Below are 22,411 nucleotides of genomic sequence, written 5' to 3' on the forward strand. Positions count from 1 at the left end.
GCCTGAAGCCCATGAAACTCAGTACAACAGAAAATGCCTCTTCAGAAACAGCAGAAAATTTGTTTTTAACATGACTGCTGACATTTAGGAATATTTTCTGGCCATTCCTTAACACCACCCATCATTAATTCATATTTGCTAAAAAACAAAATTAAACTACATATAATTTAAAATGAAAGTCCTCCTTTTCCCTGTTACAGATAATAGTTGTAGGCTTGATGTGATTTTTAAAAATGGATACACACCTACAAGTACACATATGTATGTATACATACTTTTTTTTTCCAAGCAGAAAGGTTTTATGCTATATATAATGTTCTCCAACCTTCCAAATTTCCATCTTGAAAAACCAGTAGAGCATGATTCTCTTTCCAGGTAGCTGTATTTCATTCTGTTTAATGATAGCACACTGTTTCTAATTTTCATTTTTTTCTAACAATGCTACAGCGAATGTGGTTTAGTTTTCTACAGGTCAGGATTCTATTTCGGCTCTTCTTGAGCACCATTTTATGCTTTCTATAAGCAAGTAGTATCTAGAATAGTGATCCATTTGGACTTAGCAATATTCACTGTGTAAACACAGACTGTCTCTTCTGTGGACCTATCTAAAACACAGCTTTGAGTATGGTTCATTCAATAACTATAAAAGGGTGGATTTTATGTTAACTTCAGTATGATGGACCGAAGTTTTACCTGCTTCTGGCACAGACTTGCAATTTGAGGACAGAAGGATGAATACTATGTAGTAAAAAATATTGTGAGCATAAAATGATGATATATGTGATGCTTTTTTAGTTTCTCTGAGGAATAATAAGATGTAAAACTATTTAAAATACAAATGTATTACCTCAGGCTTCTTCTCATAAAAGACCATATCAAATATAAGCCATATAGGTAGTTTCCTATAGTCCTTTATCTCCCAAGATAGCTGGAAATGGACTGTGGAAGTTGTGGAAGTGCGAGAGGGGAAGCTGCTTAGTAAGGATGAGGGGCAGTGGGTCTCATAGACTGTGAGTCTAATCCTACCTGCAGCACACCCTAGCACTGAAACCTAGTCATACCATTTTCACTCCTCCATAAGTCATGTCACGTTCTTCTTTTAACTGAGTGTAGTAAAATCTGTTTATTTCACAGCCATATTATGTAAAGTCAAGATGAAGTGAGGTGAAACATAAGGATATTACCTTGAAAAATTTGCTGGTCATATGATTATGATGGTTCTAGTGATTAGGAATGTTAGTGTGTTTGGGTACATCGGTGAGGGTTTATTCTTATGTTCTTTCAAGAAGATACCAACTAGTGAAAAAGTGGTAAGAGAAAAGTGATAGAAGGATGAGACATAGGTTTTTGGCTAACTTAAAATTTTAGCAGGACATCAGAGTTTTGTTTCTCATAAATCTCATTAAGTACTATTTCTTATTTTTTATGAACCAAGGTAATATAAAATGTTGATGAACTGAAATTATCAGATAAATGGTGGCATAGATATACAAATTATTTGTGTTACCATTTAGGATAATTAAAATTAGGATCTGGCTTACATTTATATGATCTGGTTTATTGTTCATAGGTAGTTTTTCTAACTTCAAGTTCATTAATTCTTGGAATTTTTCCTTTTAGTGCTTCAAAATGGCTATTACATTATTATCATTATTATTATTAACTTTTTTTTTTTTTTAAGACTGGCCGGGCGCGGTGGCTCAAGCCTGTAATCCCAGCACTTTGGGAGGCCGAGGCGGGTGGATCACGAGGTCAGGAGATGGAGACTATCCTGGCTAACATGGTGAAACCCCGTCTCTACTAAAAATACAAAAAAAACTAGCCGGGCGTGGTGGCGGGCGCCTGTAGTCTCAGCTACTTGGGAGGCTGAGGCGGGAGAATGGCGTGAACCTGGGAGGCGGAGCTTGCAGTGAGCCGAGATCACGCCACTGCACTCCAGCCTGGGAGACACAGCGAGACTCCGTCTCAAAAAAAAAAAGACAAAGTCTTACTCTGTCGCCCAGGCTGGAGTGCCATGGTGCTATCTCGGCTCACTGCAATCTCCGCCTCCCGGGTTCAAGTGATTCTTCTGCTTCCACCTCCTGAGTAGCTGGGACTACAGGCACATACCACCATGCCTGGCTAATTTTTGTATTTTTAGTAGATGCGGGGTTTCACCATGTTGGCCAGGCTGATCTCGAACTCCTGACCTCAAGTGATCCACCCACCTTAGCCTCCCAGAGTGCTGGGATTACAGGTATGAGCTACCGTCCTGGCCACATTTCTAATCTTCAAAAAATTTCTCTTTATTTTTTGAGAACAAATTACTTGTTTTACTTCAATGTTCCCATTTATTTATACTTTATGTACTTAAGAACTCTAAAAATCCAACCAATTTCAGTGATTTTAATGGCACTTAACTTTTTTCATCTTTTTATTAGAGAGGATTTTTGTTTGTTTCTATATTTAGGACCACTTTCCGAGTTCCTGTTTTAAAACTTCTTTAAAAAGTCCTTTTGGGATAAGAATTCCTAACTTCTTACATAGTAGATGATGGAAAGAATTCCTTGCATTTTTTTGAAATCTGTAATTACAGTTGTTCATTTCTTAGTAGTATTAAGGGCCTCTGGGCATATTTTACTGATTGGGGTCTTGTTACATAATTTTTATTATTTAAGCTAAAAAAAAAAACTAAGGCATATACTTATATACAGAGGTTTTTTTTTGAGGTCTTTCTGGATCTCCTTATTTAAGGTTGTAATTCCACTTCATTGTTTTCCTGCTCTTTTTATCCCCCTTCTCTGCTTAGTTTTCCTTCACTGCATTTGTCACCTTCTCATATAAACACAATTTACTTTTTTGTTTGTTTCTTTGTTCATGGTCTATCTTCCTTACTAAGGTGTAATCTCCCTGAAGGAAGGGATTTCTGTCTTTTGTGTTTACTGCTATCCAGTGCTTAGAAAAGGCACTGTATGAATACTTAACCGGACACTCATCCAAAAGTATTTAGTCAGAACTTTTACTTTTTTAGAGATGTTGATCTTGTTTTAAATTTTTATTATAGTAAACTCTAACTTAGCTGAAATGGAAACAATTAGAAAGTTAATGTCAGCATCTTTTAGAAACTCTTATTTTATGAGAGACCCATGTCGTCTTCTGCCTACACCCTCAAATCAGGAATGTATTTAAAAACTCAACCCTTAAGATATAATTTGAAGTCAACATATTAAGCCTAATCTCTTGCAAGTTTCTGGGTGAGTGGTGATAACTGATGTTCCTATTTAATAATGGTGGTTTTGATGTGCGTTAAGATCCTGAAATACCTTCTGATTCAATAAAAGAAACAGAAAGAAAGAAAAGAAAAACCTCAAAATTGAGTTATCTTCATTATGGGATTTTAATGGTGATCTGAATTTGGTATACATGATAACTCAGTGTAACAGGACACTAATTCTGAAATGACTTTAAATAGAAGCTTAATTTTCTGTTTAAATGATTCATTTTTACTTTTTCCATTTATACTACGAGCATAGACAATTGTTCCTTAGTTGCAACTCTGATTGTTCCTTTTTCCTAGTTATATGTATGGTTTCCAGCAAGATGAAAACTGTTCTGATTAGTAAGTTAAAATTGTTTGGCACAACCCTAAATACTTTGAATATTTTTATATGGAATATCACTGGAATTTTGTGGGTGCTGGTGACAATGATGATGTAATGAAGTTTTACAGGAATACCCTCCTAGGTAAAAGAAAAAAAAAATTAGTACCTCACAGTTACCAGGCACTTCCTGCATGTCAGTTACTCTTTCTTCCCACTCCCCACGCCCCCACCCCTCACCGCCCCAAGACGGAATTTTGCTCTGTCAGGCTGGAATACAGTGGTGCAATCTCGGCTCACTGCAACCTCCGCCTCCCGGGTTCAAGTGATTCTCCCGCCTCAGCCTCCGGAGTAGCTGGGCCACTGAGCCCGGCCTGTCAGTTACTCTTTTAAGTGATTTTCATGTACTAACCAGTTTTTTCCTCACAACAACCTTGTGATATACGTGACTATTACTAACCATATTTTATAGATGAGGAAACTGAGGCACAGAAGACTTAAGTAACTCTCCCAACTTCACACAGCTAGTATGTTAGAAAGTTAAAGTTTATGCCCATGTCCCATTCTGCTTAAAATGAAGATGTTTTTATTATTTTATGAGAGGGCATTTGAAGTGATGTATCAATCAGAATACAGCCACACCAATTAAAAGCATACTGAGAATTTCAACAGGGAATGTAATATATGGAAATAGCTAAACAGATTTAAAAGAAAGCAACAACAGCACACAGAAGTTACATAAAATCAATAATTGCAGTGAGCAATCGCTAGGGCTGAGGCACCAAAAGGAAGAGCTTGCGGTTATCAAAAAAATGGGAGGAGAAACCTCAGCTGAATCTTAGACCTCTAAGGAAAGGGAGGTGTGTGGGACTGCTGGTACTTGAAGAGCTGAAATTTACCTTTAACTTCTGAAGAGAGATATTGCCCAGCTGTGCTGATACTTCTGAGCGGCACAGAGAGACTGGTTCTGGTTGTGTGGGATAAAGCTAGAATGGAACCAGCTATTGTCACAGCTATTATCACTGGATGAACTGCAACTGGGGTCACCCTGACAGGAATAGTAAGCTAACAGGAAACAAATCCATTCTCCCCTCTTCTTACTTCCAGCCTCTCTCTAGAGCCTCTCTTAGTTTATGGGACCTAACAGGAAGCCATTTAATGAAGGACAGAGGTAGTGTATGGATCTCCAGTCTCAGCATCTGAAAGACCACAGAAAGATGAATTTGAAACTGAAAGACTGGAGTTTACAACTGGCACAGTATGAAACAAATTCAGGAAAATAATGGTGACATCTCTCTGAGACTAATCCAGTCAACAACTCACTATGTAAAATGAGTACTTGGAAAACTTGGGTAAAAAATAATATGAAAATGATGAAAAATTCAAATATTACCGTAGTATTTTAAATGGAAATATTATTACTTTGTAATATGTGTGGAAAAAAGTATTATTAGGAAAGTAATATCTCTTTTATTCATTTTAGATAAGATGGGAAAAAAACATCACATTGGGGGAACCACCAGGATTCTTACATTCTTGGTGGTGGTAAGTATCCTTTATTCCATTTTTATTGGCTTGATGATGCATTTCAATAGGCCTGTTTATGGTTTCATGCTTCCTTTTTATTTTTTCATTTTCTAAAATTTTCTGGAAGGTAGCACTTTTTAAAAGACCCTTAAAAACCAGCACTAGTGTAATTTAACTTAAATATACTACTGTTGAGTTCAACTGGAATTGGAACCAGTGTGTGGAATCTCCAACTGTAAGTACGATTCTATAATGGCTTGGGATGCCATAACGAAATACCATAGAATAGGTGGCTTAAATAGCAGAATTTTATTTTTCACAATTCTGGAGGCTAGAAGTACAAGATAAGTACCAGCATGATCAGTTTCTGGTGAGGGCTGTCTTCCTGACTTGTGGACAGTCACCTTTTCGCTGTGTCCTTACATATTGGGGAGAGCAAGCTGTTTGTGTCTCTGCTTACAAGGGAACTAGTCCCATCATGAGGGTCCCACTTTCATGATCTCATCTAAACCTAAGGATTTCCCAAAGACCCCATCTCCAACTACCATCACATTGGTAATGCCCACCCCCTCAAATCAGGAATTTATTTAAAAACGCAACCCTTCATTTCAATATATGAATTTGGGAGAGGGCTGGGTGTGGTAGCTCACCCCAGGTAGCCTGTAATCCCAGCACTTTGGGAGGACAAGGCGGGTGGATCACCTGAGGTCAGGAGTTCGAGACAAGCCTGACCAACATGGTGAAACCCCGTCTCTACTAAAAATACAAAAATTGGCCAGGCGTGGTGGCACATACCTATAATCCCAGCTACTTGGGAGGTTAAGGCAGGAGAATTTCTTGAACCTGGGAGGCAGAGGTTGCAGTGAGCCAAGACCAGGCCATTGTGCTCCAGTTTGGGCAATAAGAGCAAAACTCCATCTCAAAAAAAAAAAAAAAAAAAAAAAAAAAAATTTAGGAGAGGATACAATTCCTTCATAGCAGATAATTTTCTTGTCTTGAAGTGGCCAATGAGGTTGGCACTTTTTCTTGACTCTCTGATTGTCGAACTAGTTATAAGATTGCTTTCTACAAAGTGGGCTATCAAGTCGTCAATGTTAGACCACCATATAGGTAATTATAAGCGTTGGCATGCCATTATAGCTTCTTCAAACCCTCACTTCTCCTCTTGAAGGGATTGGGAATGGGAGATAATAATCTGATTGGCATCTTTTATGTAATAGGTTAATCTTGTAATAGGCCAATTTTGTTCCAAAATAACAGCTACTCATCAAACTCAAATCTCCCCAGAACAAGAGGGGAATAAGTTACAAATAAGCAGTTAGTGAAATAAGTTTATCTTCATTTTCTTGCGCTGGAAAAGCATATTCATGAGAAACAGTGACCTGATACAGTGCTCAACAGATACTGAACTAATCAAATAGATTTTTTTTTTTTTTTTTTTGCCTGGAAGAAGTAATGTTCATACTTTTATATTCCCTTGTATTTCTGCCACATTGTGGTATCTTTTAAAGTTTCATTTATTCATAGGCTTTGAGCATGTTTCTCCATGCAAACCTAGTAAAGTTTATTGCATTATCTCAATAAATACTTACTGAGTGTCTTGTATGGGCCAGATACTATGCTTGATACTATGGACACACCAGTGAATAAAACACACACACATCCCTATCCTCTTGCTGATAACAGTCTATGGGGAAAACAAATAATGAAGTAAGCAATGAGAAAGAAGTATTTGAAGGGGATATGCAGAGTCCCATATAGGCACATGCCAAATACATTTCACCTGGAAGAACTGATAGCTAAGCCAAGGCATTAAGTAGATATAAGAGTTGGCCAGAAAGGCATGGAGAGAGAGAGAAGGGGGATGTTTTGGATCAACCATACCATGTGCGGTGACCTAGAGGTGAAAGGCAGAGAGAGTATAGCACATGGGAAGAAAAGAAAGAAATTCATTATGTTGGAAATTGGGGTGATAGAGTGATTAGGGATGAGGCTGGATTTGTAAACTGTGAATTTGAATTTAATTATAAAGAGAATACAATGCAGATATTTTTAAGCAGGAGAGTAATACTGTTTGTTTATATATTGTCAAAGAAAAGAGTAAAACTGTACAAAATTAGAAAAGATTTATTTTGAGCCAAATATAAGTGACCATGGGCCCTTGACACAGCCTTCAGGAGGTCCTGGGAAGACGTTCACCAGGTGGTCAGGGTGCAGCTTGGTTTTATACATCTTAGGGAGACACGAGACTTCAATTAAATACATATAAGAAATACATTGGTTCAGTCTAGACAGACAAGACTACTCAAAGCGGGGGCTTCCAGATTATAGATAGATTTTAAAATTTTCTGATTGGCAGTTGGTTGACTTTATCTAAAGACCTGGGATCAATAGAAAAGAACTGTCTGGATTAAGATAAGTGATTATGGAAAGCAAATTTCTTATTGTGCAGATGAAGCCTGTAACAGGCTTCAGAGAGAATAGATTGTAAATGCTTCTTATCAGCTTTAAGGACTGTGTTGATGTTAACACTGGAGAGTATAATGAGGCAAGTCCCACTCCCACTTCCTGTCATGGCCTGAAGCAGTCTTTCAGGTTAAATTTTAAGAGTGCCCTGGCCAAGGAGGAAGTCCATTCAGATGGTTGGGGGACCTTACAATTTTATTTTAGGTTTACAACCATAGCCATATCACTCTAGTTCTATAGAATAGATAATGGATGGAACAGGAATAAGTCCAGAAATAGAGGAGCACTTAGAAGGCTCTTGCGGTAAGGAGTAGAGAATGGTTACTTGAACTAGTGTATCATCAGTGGGGAGGAAGAGAAGCGGAAGGATTTGAGGGATATAAGCTTGAAGTAGAAGTGGTAGGATTTGGTGAAGAGTTCAGCTGTTTAGGTGTGCTGAAACTGAAATACGTGCCATCCAAGTGGAGATGTTGAGCAGGCAGCTTGTTACATGGGTCTGATGTTTAAAGGAGAGAGAGATGAAGCTGGGTGCAGTGGTGCGTGTCTATAGTAACAACTACTCAGGAGGCTGAGGTGGGAGGATCACTTGAACCCAGGTGTTTGAACCCAGCCTGAGCAACATAGTGAGACCTCATCTCTAAAAAAAAAGAAAAAGAAAAAGAGAGAGAGAGAGAGAGAGAGAGAGAGAGTTGAGTGGTATTACCCATGAGTGGGGAGGAAAATGAGCCTTGTACAGAAACCTTGCAATATTAACATCCAAGGAATAAGGAGGAAGAAGAGGCTGTAAAGGAGAAAGAAAGTGGCCAGGCATGGTGGCTCATGCCTGTAATCCCAGCACTTTGGGAGGCTGAGGCGGGTGGATCACTTGAGGTCAGGAGTTCGAGACCAGCCTGGCCAACATGATGAAACCCTGTCTCTACTAAAAATGCAAAATAAGCCAGGCATTGGTGGCAGGCAGCTGTAATCCCAGCTACTCAGGAGGCTGAGGCAGATGAATCACTTGAACTTGGGAGACAGAGGTTGCAGTGAGCCAAGATCATGCCACTGTACTCCAGCCTGGGTGACAGAGTAAGACTTTGTCTCAAAAACAAAAACAAAAAACAAAAAACCAAAGAAAAGAGAGACACAGGCTCAGCTAAAAAGGTAGGAGGAAAATCAGGAGAGTGTAGCATAATAGAAAACAAGAATAAGTGAGGGTTTCGAGAAGGAAGAAGAAAGGTCAGTAGTGACAACGGTGACTGCAAGGTAAAGTAATCAGAACATATATGTCCTTTTAGGATTTGGGGAAAGGCCATTAATGACTTATAAAGCTGAGTAATGGGCTAGGAAGCAAGAATGTTTCAGATCAAGAAGTGACTTTGAAGGTAGGAAGTGGGAAATGGTATATAGTCAACTCTTTAAAATGGTTCATCTGTGATGAGAAATGATACCTGGAGGAATAGTATAGATTAGAGAGAGAAGTTTTTAATTTTAGATGGGAGAGACATTTGCATGTTTAGTGTTTAAGAGAAGGAGACAGTAGAGGGGCAGAGTCTGAAGATACAAGGGGAGAGGAGATGTTTAGTGGTTTAAAACTCCACACAAGGCCTGAGAGAAGGAGGTCCAAAGCACAAATGCTGGGAACTGAGAGGGGAGAGGACCATCTCTACCCTTGTGGCAAGAGGAGATGCAGGGACGTTTGTAGGTTTGGTATCAAGAAGTTCATTTCTTCTATTCCTAATAAAATACTGTTCCTTATATGTCCCTGCCTTCTGCCAATCTGGAATGTTTGCATAGGGCTTTCCTTCTGAATTTCACAATTTCTGGAACCTAGATTAAGGTCCTTACCCCTAATGTCATATCTTCCTCAATCCTGCCACTCACTGTCTAAATGCATGAGGAATGTCCCATGGAGTATTTTGCATTTGACTAGAAGAGAGTTTGGAATAGAAGACAGAATAGAAATGAAAGAAAAGTTTAGGTAATGTGCAAATAAAAGGAAGGGTTATAAAAATTATAGTACATTTGTTCTTGGGCTGTTATTACACATTTAATTATGATGAACACTATATAATGACAAAAGAAATGTTTAAGACATTTTAACAAAGCAGGACATAGTTGTATGTACAGTGTAGCATAAATGGGCATTAAGAGTAACAACAAAGAAAAATAATTTTGTTTTAATATGGTGGGATTGCAGATGGATTTTTTTTTTCTGCAAGTATTTCTATTACTTGTAAGTAGAGCTTTCCCTTCTATCTTCCCAATTTTCTACAATATGTTCATGGTGTTTGTGGAGATGCAGGATGAGGCAAGGAGAAAGGAAAACATGTGGATTCAGTATCTCAGCTCCATTACTTATCATTTCTGCAAGATTTTGTTGTTTCAGTCTCAGTTTTACCATCTGTAAAATGATGATGAGTCAAATTGATCTAGGGTTCAAAAAAATTAGTTCTTATTCTGATAGCTTTTTTTTCCTCTGCAAAATAGGACATAAGGGTACTGAGGGTAGTGGTGGTGGTGATGATGGTGATGATGAATTTTTAAGAGAGTGAAGGATAGTCTTTAAAGAAAAGTTTGAAATAATTCTAAATAGACCCAGAGAAAGAACTGAGTAGGAGCACACATAAAATATTGCCAGGCATTGTTTAAATCCTAGTTAATATTGTAGCTTATAAATGCATAGTGATGCCAGTATGCCCAGGAATGTGACTTTTCTGCAGCACCAATTGGTAGTCCATGTATTTGCGTGGACAAGTTAGGTGGTTTTTTTTTTTTTTTTCTATTTCTTCTATTAAAGAATTTCTTACTCAATACCATATACACTCGTCTCTTAGCATCTTTAAAAGAAAAAAATCTCTCTGAGTGCCATGCACATGGTTTCCTTGGAACGTTATTTAATGCTGTCGTGTTTTTAATCTTTCTCCTGAAAGCATGCCGTACTAGAAGTCCCGTGGTGAGTGCAACCCACACTTGGTCAGTTGTGGTTGTGGGTTTCCCCTGTTTGTCTCATGTATGTAGGGCAGGAACAGGTGCGGTCTTTTGGTTCAGAGTTGTTCCAACGGTTCACTACAGTTAAGCATCATCATTGTGCTGTTTTCCTGGGGTGTAAGACTGGCATTTTGTATAATAGTATAAAAGTCAAATTGTCTTTTTATACAGTATTTATGATATCCAGATCTAGCCAGTCAATACTTAACTTTTTTTCCAAATGTAATTGAGTCTCCTCACCTGTTGACACCTTTTCATTTTGTGTGTTTCCAATGAAGTCTACAAATGGCGTAAGAGACTATTTTAGGAGTCTGATGCTCTTGGATCAGTGGGTTAACAAAGTGAGGATTTTAAGAGTTTTCTATTATAGCATTAATTTTTGTTTCTTGCACCTCTTTCTCTTTTACATGCTTTCTCATGAATTTAACTTATTCCTACACTGTAGGTGTTTGATAATAACTTACTCAATACTTTGGCTTTTTGCTTCTGTAGCTTTTTTTTTTTTTTTTTTTTTTTTTTACCTCAACTGTCAGACGGTGCAGCTTTTAAATGTGCCATTTTTTTTTTCCTTTTTCTGTGGCTGTTAGATTCAGGGGATCCCTTCTTCCATGGCGTTGGTATTTTAAGTAACTTAATTTGTACTTAGCTGGAGATATCAAATAAATAAGTAATGGGCACATAAGTATTTCTAGATTATATTTGTTCAATTTAAATCTAGTACATGCAAAATATATAGGTATAGTTTTTTAATGATTTATATTTTTTCCCCTAAAGCTACTGACATAGTCTTTGAGGTGCCTCATTCATCTATATAAATCAATGATTCTGAATAGTTTTGGTCATGGGGTCCTCTGAGAACTGATGAGAGCTATGGATTTCATCTTTCAGAAAAATGCCCAGATCTTAAGCTGCCCTGATTATTGTGTTTAGCTAGCCATTACCATGGGCTTTAAATCCAGCAGATGCCTGACCTTCTTATCCTTAACTCTTTGGACCTGGACTTCATAATCTGTGCTCTAGGTTAGGGATTCAGGACTCTAATAATTGTTGCCTTTTTAAGTTGCCCAGGAAAGCTGTTGCTGCTGTTGAGGTCTACATGATTAGGATAACATGTATTCTTCAAGAACTTACTGCTTGCTCATTTGCTCAACCTAAGAGTCCCTGCTGGATGGACCAGTTGTTAATTTTAAGACTTCTTCTCATTTCCATTTTTTAATAGAATATTTTAAATTAGAATTGTTCTGTTGTTTAAGCCTTTTCACCAAATATTTAAGAGTGCAAAACTGTGTTGCCCTCAAGGAAATAAATAGTAGGAAAGATAAACAATTTGGAAGTATTAGCCGGGCGTGATGGCTCACATCTGTAATCCCAGCACTTTGGGAGGCCGAGGCGGGCGGATCACAAGGTCAGGAGATCGAGAGCATGGTGAAACCCCGTCTCTACTAAAAATACAAAAAATTAGCCAGGCGTGGTGGCGGGTGCCTGTAGTCCCAGCTACTCAGGAGGCTGAGGCAGGAGAATGGCGTGAACCCGGGAGGCGGAGCTTGCAGTGAGCTGAGATAGTGCCACTGCACTCCAGCCTGGGCGACAGAGCGAAACTCCGTCTTAAAAAAAAAGAAGTATTAAGGCAGAAATAGCTACTGGTTTAATAATAATGTATTATAGACTTGATATTTGCTAAGAGAGTAGATCTTAAGTGTTCTTACCAGACACACACACAGACACACAAATTATGTGTGAGAGATGATGAATATGTTAATTAGCTTGATTTTGGTAATCATTTTCCAAAGTATATGTATATTCAAACTTCACATTGTACACCTTAAATATATACAGTTTTTATTTGTCAATCATACCTCTATAAAGTTGGAAATAAACTTAAAAAAGAAATATGTACTGGTTATAATAGCAACACAGGAACAATACTCACTTCAGTTTGGGAGAGTTAGAAAAGGCATCATAGAGAAAGTGAATCTGAGCTGAGCTGAAAGTTGAGTGAGAGAAGGGTAATTGGGGTGAGGAATCATGTGAAATCTCAAAAGGGATGATCATACACTCAAGTAATGACAGGTAGTTTGGTATGGACGAGTTCATCTATAAGTCCAGAATTAGGAAGTGATAAAATATAAAGAGACAAAAGCAGGGGACAGATTATGAAGTCCTGCATATATTAAGGATTTGGGACTATAGCCCAAAGATTTTAAATGGGGTCCCTGATGTGATCAGTTTTGTGGCTTTAGACACTCACTTGGCATCAACATAAAGATAGATTAAAGAGGGGCCGGGCATGGTGGCTCATGCCTGTAATTCCAGCACTTTGGGAGGCCAAGGCGGGTGGATCACCTGAGGTCAGCAGTTCGAGACCAGCGTGGGCAACATGGTGAAACCCCATCTACTAAAAATGCAAAAATTAGCTGGGTGTGGTGGTGTGTCTCTCTAATCCCAGCTACTTGGGAGGCTGAGGTGGGTGAATCGCTTGAACCTGGGAGGCGGAGGCTGCAGTGAGCCGAGATTGCGCCACTGCATTCCAGCTTGGGCGACAGAGCAAGACCTTGTCTCAAAAAAAAAAAAAAAAAAAAAAAAAAGATGGATTAAAGAGGGTTGAGAAAAGAGGCAGAGACTAGTAGACTCAGGGGAAAAGTTGGCAAAGAGTGGGAGTGTTTGAAGATGTATGAAAAAGAGATACATATGACATATGCAAAATAAGCAGAATAAAGTACCAATGAGACGAGAGGCAAAGACCTCAGAATGGAAGAGGGGAATTTCTGCCTTTAATATAGGATAGAGAAATTTATGTGATTTACTTTCTGGAGCTTTTTTCCCTTGTTTCTAATGTGACTTCCCTAATCACTTTCTTTTCCTTTTTAGTTTACCCCATGCTCAGTACCCCAGTTTATAATACATTTAACTGAATCACATCCCCTTTGAAAACTTAGTTCTTGTTTGTACTTTTTGTTAAACATTCCCAGCTCTTACATTAGTTCCAGAAACAAAAATGCCAATAAGCTTCTTTCTTCTGATGTTAATGTTTTTTTACTTGTGCAATTTTAAAACATAGGCTTTTAAAAACTTTCTATTTCAAGTTTTAATTGCAGAAACTATAACTCTTGATACGATGCCTTTTATAACTCTCATATCTCTTGATATAGTTTGACTGTGTCCCCACCCAAATCTCATCTTGAATTGCAGTTCCCATAATCTCCACGTGTGGTGGGAGGGACTTGGTGGGAGGTAATTGAATCATGAGGGCGAGTCCCCCTTTCTATTCTAGAAATAGTAAGTTCTCACATAATCTGGTGGTTTTATAAGGGGCTTCCCCCTTTGCTTAGCTTTCATTCTTCGCCATGCTGTCACCATGTGAATCTGCCATGATTATAAGTTTTCTGAGGCCTCCCCAGCCATGCTGAACTGTGAGTCAATTAAACCTCCTTCCTTTATAAATTACCCAGTCTCAGGTATGTCTTTATTAGCAGCTTGAAAGCAGACAAATACATCTTTTTTTTTTTTTTTTTTTTTTTTTGAGACAGGATCACCCAGGCTAGAGTACAGTGGCACAATCATAGCTCACTGCAGCCTCCATCTCTTGGGCTTAAGTGATCCTCCTGCCTCAGCCTCCTGAGTAGCTGGGACTACAGGAGCATACCACCATGCCCAGCTACTTTAATGTATTTTTTTGTAGAGATGAGGTTTTGCTGCTGTTGCCCAGGCTGGTCTCAAACTCCTGGGATCGAGATCCACCTTCCTCTGCTTCTGCCTGCCGAAGTGCTGAGATTACAGGCATGAGCCACTGCAACCAGCCTATGCCAGCCGATACCTCATTTTTATTTAATAAAATAAAAATATAAAGCACCTTTTAAAGTGACTTTGGTTCCCAGTATTTATATCTTGAAATCAAATATATATAACATTGTAGAGAAAATAAGTTAAAATGTAAGATTATCCTAAGAATTCTGTTTTTTTTCACCTGGCAGTGGAAAGTCGAATCTTGTAGTATGCTAGCACTCTAGTTTTTTAGAACCTAATAAATAATATCAGGTATAGCTAAGAATAACCAAATACCCACAGGAAAACAAGTGCAATGGCGTTAGCTAGCTTACTAGAATGGTATAATATTTATAATTGGCTTACTGGTTTTTACTCATCTTCTATGTCTTTTCTATAACAGGCAAGGTATAACTGTTTGAGTTGAGTTAAACTAAGCATCATATAAGACTGTGTAGGTAACAACGGGGCTAAGGAGGAGGCTGATAAGAGTGAGAAGGGAGGAAAAGTACTAGCAAGAGAGAATGCGAAAAACATAGGCCATAGAGAATAAAACTAAAATTCAGCATGGAAGAAGAGGAAGGCATGTGGAAAACAGAGGAAAATTTGGTGGGGAGAGAGCATTGTAAAAAACTGAGGGAATCTTCATTTAGTGTGAAGGACTCGAAAGAAAAATGAGGCAAATGTTACTCATGTTAATTAGAAAACTTCTTTTTATTTCACTATACTAGCTATATGAGACTTTTTCTGTAATATTTTTAGTACCTTTAAGTTTCTTTTAAAATTGCTTTTGTGTATGTCATGTCTTTGTCTCTGTATAAAACACTGTAAAATACATAACATTTATTTTCTCTTTTTACATAAATCAAAAACTATTTGCCCAAGGTCACATTTAGAGTTAGAATTCAAATTCCTGAATTGTAACCAGTGCTCATCTCAGTAACAGATATTTCTTAATCACAGAGCAGAATTCAGTGTCCCACTATTAATAAGTCATTAATTACATTTCCCATTTGAGCATTGTGAGTGGCTAATTCCAGGCAGTGTATATAAATGGGACTCAAAAGTTTTCTTTTCTGAGTCATGTCTATATTGAGGCATCTACGAATCCCTGGCAGCTGCATATAGGGTAAGGGGGTGGTTGCCATAGGATATTCAGAAAATGAGTTGGGGCATGGGGTCAAAGGTAGGCTAACAATGTGCTCACTGTCTTATCTGGGACAGGTATCCATCCCACTCTTATAATAGTTGATGCTGCTCAGACTGCTGAAACTGTAGAAACCTGCCCACAATCAGAATAAGGAGTCTTGCATTAAGAATTCTTAAAACCACACTCATGTTAGAAGCAAAATACTGTAATAATTAAAAGACTCAAGCCCAGCTCTGCCACTGTGTGACTTTAGGCAAATTATTTAATCTAATTTAATCTAAGCTTCAGTTCCTTCATCTACAAAGTGGGGATAATAATTAGAAGGATTAGATGCTGAATATGTGATACTTTGTGTACGATGCTTGAATATAGTACTTAGTCAATAATGGTAACTATCTTTATTATATTTTAAAATAGAAATTTATTTCTAATACAGGAGTATTGTGAGAATTTTATAAAAATGAAGCAAAATTTAATACTTCAATTTTTAAAGGTATTATATTAATACAAGTTATACATTTGGGGAGGTTCTAAGATAAAGAACAGGTACATACACATTTCATGTGAAGCTGTTTTTGGTCTTGTGAATGGATAGTTTTCTTTAATAGAGATTGTCAGTAACTAACATTCATTGATATATTTTTGGGACAAAGACAAATGACTTCCTTAGTTATTAAGACTTGAACTTGTAACAGCGTGGCTTGTTCCTCAGAAAAATTGTTTTCCATGGCATTTTATTGTTTTGTTTTGTCTTTTAAAAAATTTTTGTTTTCAGGTAGTCCTAGATCTGGCCAGTGGCATAAGTTGTATAATTATGTTAGCATTCCATCTTCTGGGACACATCTGGCATGTTTATTCACCCTTGTAGACTTCTCTGACAACCATTTCGCTTTCTGTGTTTCCTTGAGATATTAGCAAGCTACCTAAGTCATTTCACCTCACATCCTCAGGAATAAAAAGAGATACAGTGTTTGGATGAGAATCTTCAACTTGGGAATGCAGTATTTTCTCTTGATTTATAAGGGGAAGATTTTAATGATAATAAATGATATAAGATCAAAGATTTCAATACTTTGTAAGATTTGCTTCTCTGTGTTCAGTCTCTGTCTTCATTTGTAAAATATAAAATTTTCACTTGTTTCTGCTTAGGAATAAAGAGACTGTATAAAACTCTGAATTATTATTCATGATGATGAACCCAATACATTTCAAGGATAATATTTGCTTTCATGGTTTTTTTTTGTTTTTTGTCTTTTGAGACGGAGTCTCGCTCTGTCGCCCAGGCTGGAGTGCAGTGGCCGGCTCTCAGCTCACTGCAAGCTCCGCCTCCCGGGTTTACGCCATTCCCTTGCCTCAGCCTCCTGAGTAGCTGGGACTACAGACGCCCGCCACCTTGCGTGGCTGGTTTTTTGTATTTTTTAGTAGAGACGGAGTTTCACAGTGTTAGCCGGGATGGTCTCGATCTCCTGACCTCTTGATCCGCCCGTCTCGGCCTCCCAAAGTGCTGGGATTACAGGCTTGAGCCACCGCGCCGGCCTGCTTTCATGTTTAATAGTTGTAGGATTAGAGTAACTGAGAAGCTCCTTAGTCACCAGCATCTCAGGTTGTAGAGAGGCAAAGTCTGCATCTTTGGAGGTTCAAAATTTTCTGACCTTGGCCCTCTTGGAGATCAAGGAACAAGTACAGTGGATCGTCAGAATAGCTTACTAAAGTACATCAGTAAAATCCTTCCACGTAAGCACAAATCAAGTATTGCTATGAAACTTACCTAAACTAAAAGGCCTACTTCTTTCTCTAGGAGATAAGTCTGCATTTTTGTATACTAATCATCACATTGTCATGATATCAGCTAAAAGCATTTGCTAAAAATATTAGTGAAATTTTTATATATGCTATATAACTTCTACATCTAGGTGAAGTGAGCAGTTTTGGGCAAGTGAGCAAGCAATTTTGAATTCATCACTAGTTTTGGACCAACAGTTACATTTGTGCCATGGATTACATATCTTTTTTTTTTCTCGGGTAGTGTATGGCAGCATATTATATAGACCAGGTATTTAATGCATATTTGAGTATTACTAGAAGAAAATAGTTTTTACATTTTTTATTCGTGAAGGGTTTATAGAAATCTTCTGGTTTTAACCTCATTATTTTCTAAATAAGGCTATAACATTATAATTAAGTAATTTGTCTACTAGCTCACAAAACCAAGCATGGATTAATTGCAGAATGTGGACTAAAATAATGTATTTTGGTCTTACTGCAGCCTTTGTTGTTGATGTTATGATATGGCCAATTGTTCTCAAATATTAGGATGGTATTATACCAGTCACAATATAGGTTGAGCATCCCTAGTCTGAAAACCTGAGATCTAAAATCTAAAACTTTTTAGTGCCAACATGAAACTCAAAGGAAATGCTTATTAGAGCCTTTTGGAATTTGGATTTTCAGATTTGGGATGCTCAACCACTAAGTATAAGTATAATTAAAATATTTCAAAATCAAAAAAAAAAAATTAAATCTGAAGCACTTCTGGTCCTTATCTGGAATTTCAGATAAGGGATTCTCAACCTTGTTTTATAAATAGGCAAAATATAATTGAACTTTCTAAAAAGGATGAAATTTTGAAATGTCTTTCCTACCTGTGATTCTTAGAAGGAAGAACATACATATGCTTAATAAAATAGATGGGGCATGTGTTAAAACTTGAATATCATAGCACTAAAACTAAATTTGTATTTAATTTTTAATTTTATCATTTAAATGTCATAACATATCCTAGATTATAATAGACTTAATTATGAAACTTTGCTGATGAGTAGGGCTTTTTTAAAATTGAAGATTTACTGATCTTTAAAATGATAGAATAGACATTGTAAATGTATGGAAAAGAATACACACTTGTCCTAGACATTAAAATATGGGACCTACCTAGCACAAGGCTTGCCATGAGACATATTTTTGAAGGAGCTATTTCTTTGCCTATGTAAAACAAGATCATGTATAAGGAATACAGGATTCTCAGAAACACCACCTATAAAATTATCCTGTTTTAGTCACTTGTTTTATAATCTCTAAGCTTGATCTTACAAACATTTGACCTTCCAGTAAATCCATAAAGACAAACATAAAAAGAGAAGTAGAACAATGTTACTATTATAAGATAAATATTTAATTTAACTATATATTTAGAAATAATTATTTCTGATGTTTATTTAATAACTCTTAGGGCATACTCCAACAATAAATCAATAAATTATTTTCCCTCAGTCCATTGTGTGAGATAATCTTTTAAAAGTACTACAATGGAATTATAAAAGTAATGTAATTGGAATAATTTTCAAGAGAGGTCTTCTGTTACTTGAGTGGAAATTAGGGAAATTAGGAAAGAAGCAGAGATATTATATTGTTTGTCATGTAATACTGCATATAATATTCTTTGATTAAATACAGTTTAAGACCACATTACAAAACTTTGGTTTTAAGATCTTTGAAGTTCTTTAAGAACGTGGTTGCAATACACTGTAATGCATAACACACCTAATCTAGGTGAAAAACTTTTAGCTGTATCCTTGTTTATCTACAGTTCTGATTATTCCCAGTAGGACTGCAAGGATTTCAGTTATAACTTTCACTACTTTCACTCTCCTGAAAATATTGAATTTTTTTTTTTTTTTTTTTTTTTTTTTTTTTTGAGACGGAGTCTCACTCTGTCACCCAAGCTGAAGTGCAGTAGTGCTATCTCGGCTCACTGCAAGCTCCGCCTCCTGGGTTGACACCATTCTCCTGCCCCAGCCTCCCGAGTACCTGGGACTACAGGTGCCCGCCACCATACCTGGCTAATTTTTTTATATTTTTAGTAGAGATGGGATTTCACCTTGTTAACCAGGATGGTCTTTATCTCCTGACCTTGTGATCCACTCGCCTCGGCCTCCCAAAGTGCTGGGATTACAAGCGTGAGCCACCGCGCCCGGCCAATATTGAAATTTACTTAATTTTATTTTTATTATTTTCTCTGTATTTACTGCTTATTATAGAAATTGAAAAGGAAATAATGTCGATACTCAGTTTTTCACATTTTTCCCCGCTGAGGGTAATCTTACTTTATTGAATTATGAACTTAACTTTGCGTTGTAAGGCTTGCAGAATGTTTTCTCCTAGCTGAGAAGAGAGAGAGATCCAGACTAAATGAATCTTTGAAGGTCGAAACAAAAAGTCTGGCTTCAATTTACCAAGTTTTGTTTTATCCTCATCGTGTGTGCCCTCACCACAGTGACCTGCCTTAAAAATATATATGCATTTTAAGCTTTTATGCAAATTAATTATAGTGTTGATGATATTATTGATAATATGCTTGTTATATGTCAGACACTGTGCATATATGGCATAATTTCATCTTCTCAAAAACCCCATTTTATAGAGGAGGAAATTGTGTTTCCTTAAGCAACTTGCTCAAGGGCTATCACAGCTGGTAATCAGCAGGTCTGACTCTGTCTCAGATGTGTCCTGCTCCACTGCCTGTGCTCTTAACTACTTGTCTTAATCTACCTTCCACTTTTATAGAGTGGGAAATGTGGAATAAAAATAATAATTCTATTGATAATTATAATTGCCTTTATTTATAACCAACACTTTAAAACATTTGCTTTTCTGATTTTTGAATCCTTGCTTATGCTCATTGTTAATTTAGTAATGGAAGGATGACCAGAGCCATATGTTTTGTAAGGAGCATGATTTTTTCCCCCCAACAGTTTCCTTCACTTCCCACTGTTCTTGAATAGGAGAAAAAAAAGAGGTATTAGGATGTCTTTTCAAAGTTACTAAACTATTTTGGTAATTGCAGGGAAATGTACCATTTTTAAGAAAATATATTTGCTTAAACAATGTAATTTAATGGTCAGGGTATTGGCCTATGAGTTGAACAACAAAATTATCTTTAAAAACATCAATGGACCACTTTATTCCTTAATTATTAAATTGGGATATTATTTACTGTTCCTATTCTTCATGGGAAAATAGTGGAAAGTATTACAGCTACTCCAATCAAGTGTTTTATATCACGTAAACAGCCAGTTATAAGAATGACAATTTTTAAATTATTGCTATAAAATTATTTTTTTTAGGAAAGTCTTACTTAGCATTTCTGAAAGATGACTAGATGGTAACACTGTTATTGCATGAAGAGACTTGCCTGCATTTAAGTCTTTCAAATAAATATCTGTTTTGAAGATGAAACATTTTGTATAAAGAAAAACATGTCTTCTACTTTTGGAATTGTGATTTCCCATATTAGTGTTGTATGGTTTTCTTAATGCTACCATGATTACTTTTTTAGTGTATTTTGGGATCTCTACTGTGCAGCTCCAGAGAGACGTGAAACATGTGAACACTCAAGTGAAGCAAAAGCCTTCCATGATTATGTAAGTTAACATATAATTTTACGAAGTTATACTGTCATTTTTCTTTGTAACCACTGCTCTTAAAAAATACACTGGCTCATTTGTTGTTTTGGTACTTAAGAAATTGGTTGGTCTTTTTTTTCTTGAAGAGTAGGCTCATAACTTTAAATGTGAAATAGAAAGGGGCATTTGAGTCTTGTTAAAGCTTAGGATAGAGCGTAGGCCTAATTCTAAGCTATTGAAGAAATTTCTCATCTTTAAGCATGTCTGATTTGTGAAATTTCAGATTTTATGAAAATTAAATATATAGTAATTTTTTTATTCTATTAAAACATTCATTATAAGATTTCTGTAAATGATAAATTCCTCCCTGGCACATAAGATTTTTGATTAAATATAGAAATACTCTGTTCTTCTCCTTTTGTAACTTTTGGTTGTATATCATAAGGCTAAATATCTTCCTTACTGAATTCACTTCCCCAAATAAAACTTATTGTGGACTAAAGGAAATACCAGACAAGAGAGTAGAAGATTCTGTGCAAAAATGAAAATGTAATTTTTTTTTTTTTAAATCTTAAGGAACAGCAGTGGAGTGTCTCTGGCTTGAGCATTGTTTTTAGAAGAACTGCAAATCTGATTTTAGAGAGCTGATAGTATCAGAAAGTAGAACTGTGAAAAGAAAAAAAAACAGTAAAGATAAGAATGAGTAGATGGTATTATGAAGGGGCTGGGAAAACATGTTTGCAGAACTAACCATAAAAGACTGACAGATTGAGTTTAAGATGGAGGAAATCCAGTTTTCCTGGTTGGGAGGAAGTGAACTGGGGCTGGAGCCTGAGGAAATAACTGATAGTAAGTACCTAAAACTTAACCATAGGGATACTTGTGAAGTTTGTAGAGGCTAGCATCATTCTGTGTAAAAAGCCTTAAAAACCAGAACCAGCGCTCAAAAGGGAAAAAAGACGTTGTTCCTCCAAGGAAAATAATTCAGCGTTAGACTGAAGAGTAGAAATGGACAGAAGAATTATACCCTCCAAAATAGCATGAGGAAGAGCATGCAGACTTGTGGGAAGTGAAAATCTTGGTTACCTGGCAGGGACTGTGCAATTCTTTAAATGTGTACTAACCTTATTCAAGTGAGAGTGCTTGTGATTACCTCATCTGACATTGATTGTACTCATAAAGCTTGATAGGCACTGAACAATAGCTCTTGGGAACAATGTGAGTGAAAGGGACGCTACTGCAAATAAAAAGTAGAGAAAAAGTAGTTAAGGCAGGGCCCAGGACACAGGATTTATCTGAACAACCTCATTTTCTTTTTTTACCGTTGATTGACAGAAGAAATAAAGCAGAGATCCACCCATGAAGAATATGAGGAATTGGATAGGGTGGGGTACCCCATCTCATCTATTCCTTACACTAAGAGATGCATGCCTTGATTTGGCCTGTCAATTACGGGAGATGTCTCCACTAATTTTGACAACTAGATGGCATTAGAGAGTGCCAGTGTTCTACTCTTAAAGGAGATACAATATTTGATAGCCTACATTTTAAGAAAT

The 22,411-nt window shown here is 36.9% G+C and overlaps 1 protein-coding gene across 5 annotated transcripts in view; it reads left to right on the forward strand.

Annotated features, from left to right (window-relative positions):
• SSBP2 (single stranded DNA binding protein 2) overlaps positions 1 to 22,411 on the forward strand; it is a 334,150-nt gene that overhangs the window by 123,090 nt on the left and 188,649 nt on the right. For 4 of the 5 annotated variants that reach the window (XM_050795692.1, XM_050795693.1, XM_050795695.1 and 1 more), the window contains exons 3-4: positions 5,062 to 5,123; positions 20,789 to 20,873. In XM_050795692.1, coding sequence (XP_050651649.1) covers positions 5,062 to 5,123; positions 20,789 to 20,873 — 147 coding nt within the window. The remainder of the gene's footprint in view (positions 1 to 5,061; positions 5,124 to 20,788; positions 20,874 to 22,411) is intronic. The other variant, XM_050795697.1, reaches the window with a different exon arrangement.

Source organism: Macaca thibetana, chromosome 6 (assembly GCF_024542745.1).
Source record: "Macaca thibetana thibetana isolate TM-01 chromosome 6, ASM2454274v1, whole genome shotgun sequence".
NCBI classification, from domain to species: Eukaryota; Metazoa; Chordata; class Mammalia; order Primates; family Cercopithecidae; genus Macaca; species Macaca thibetana.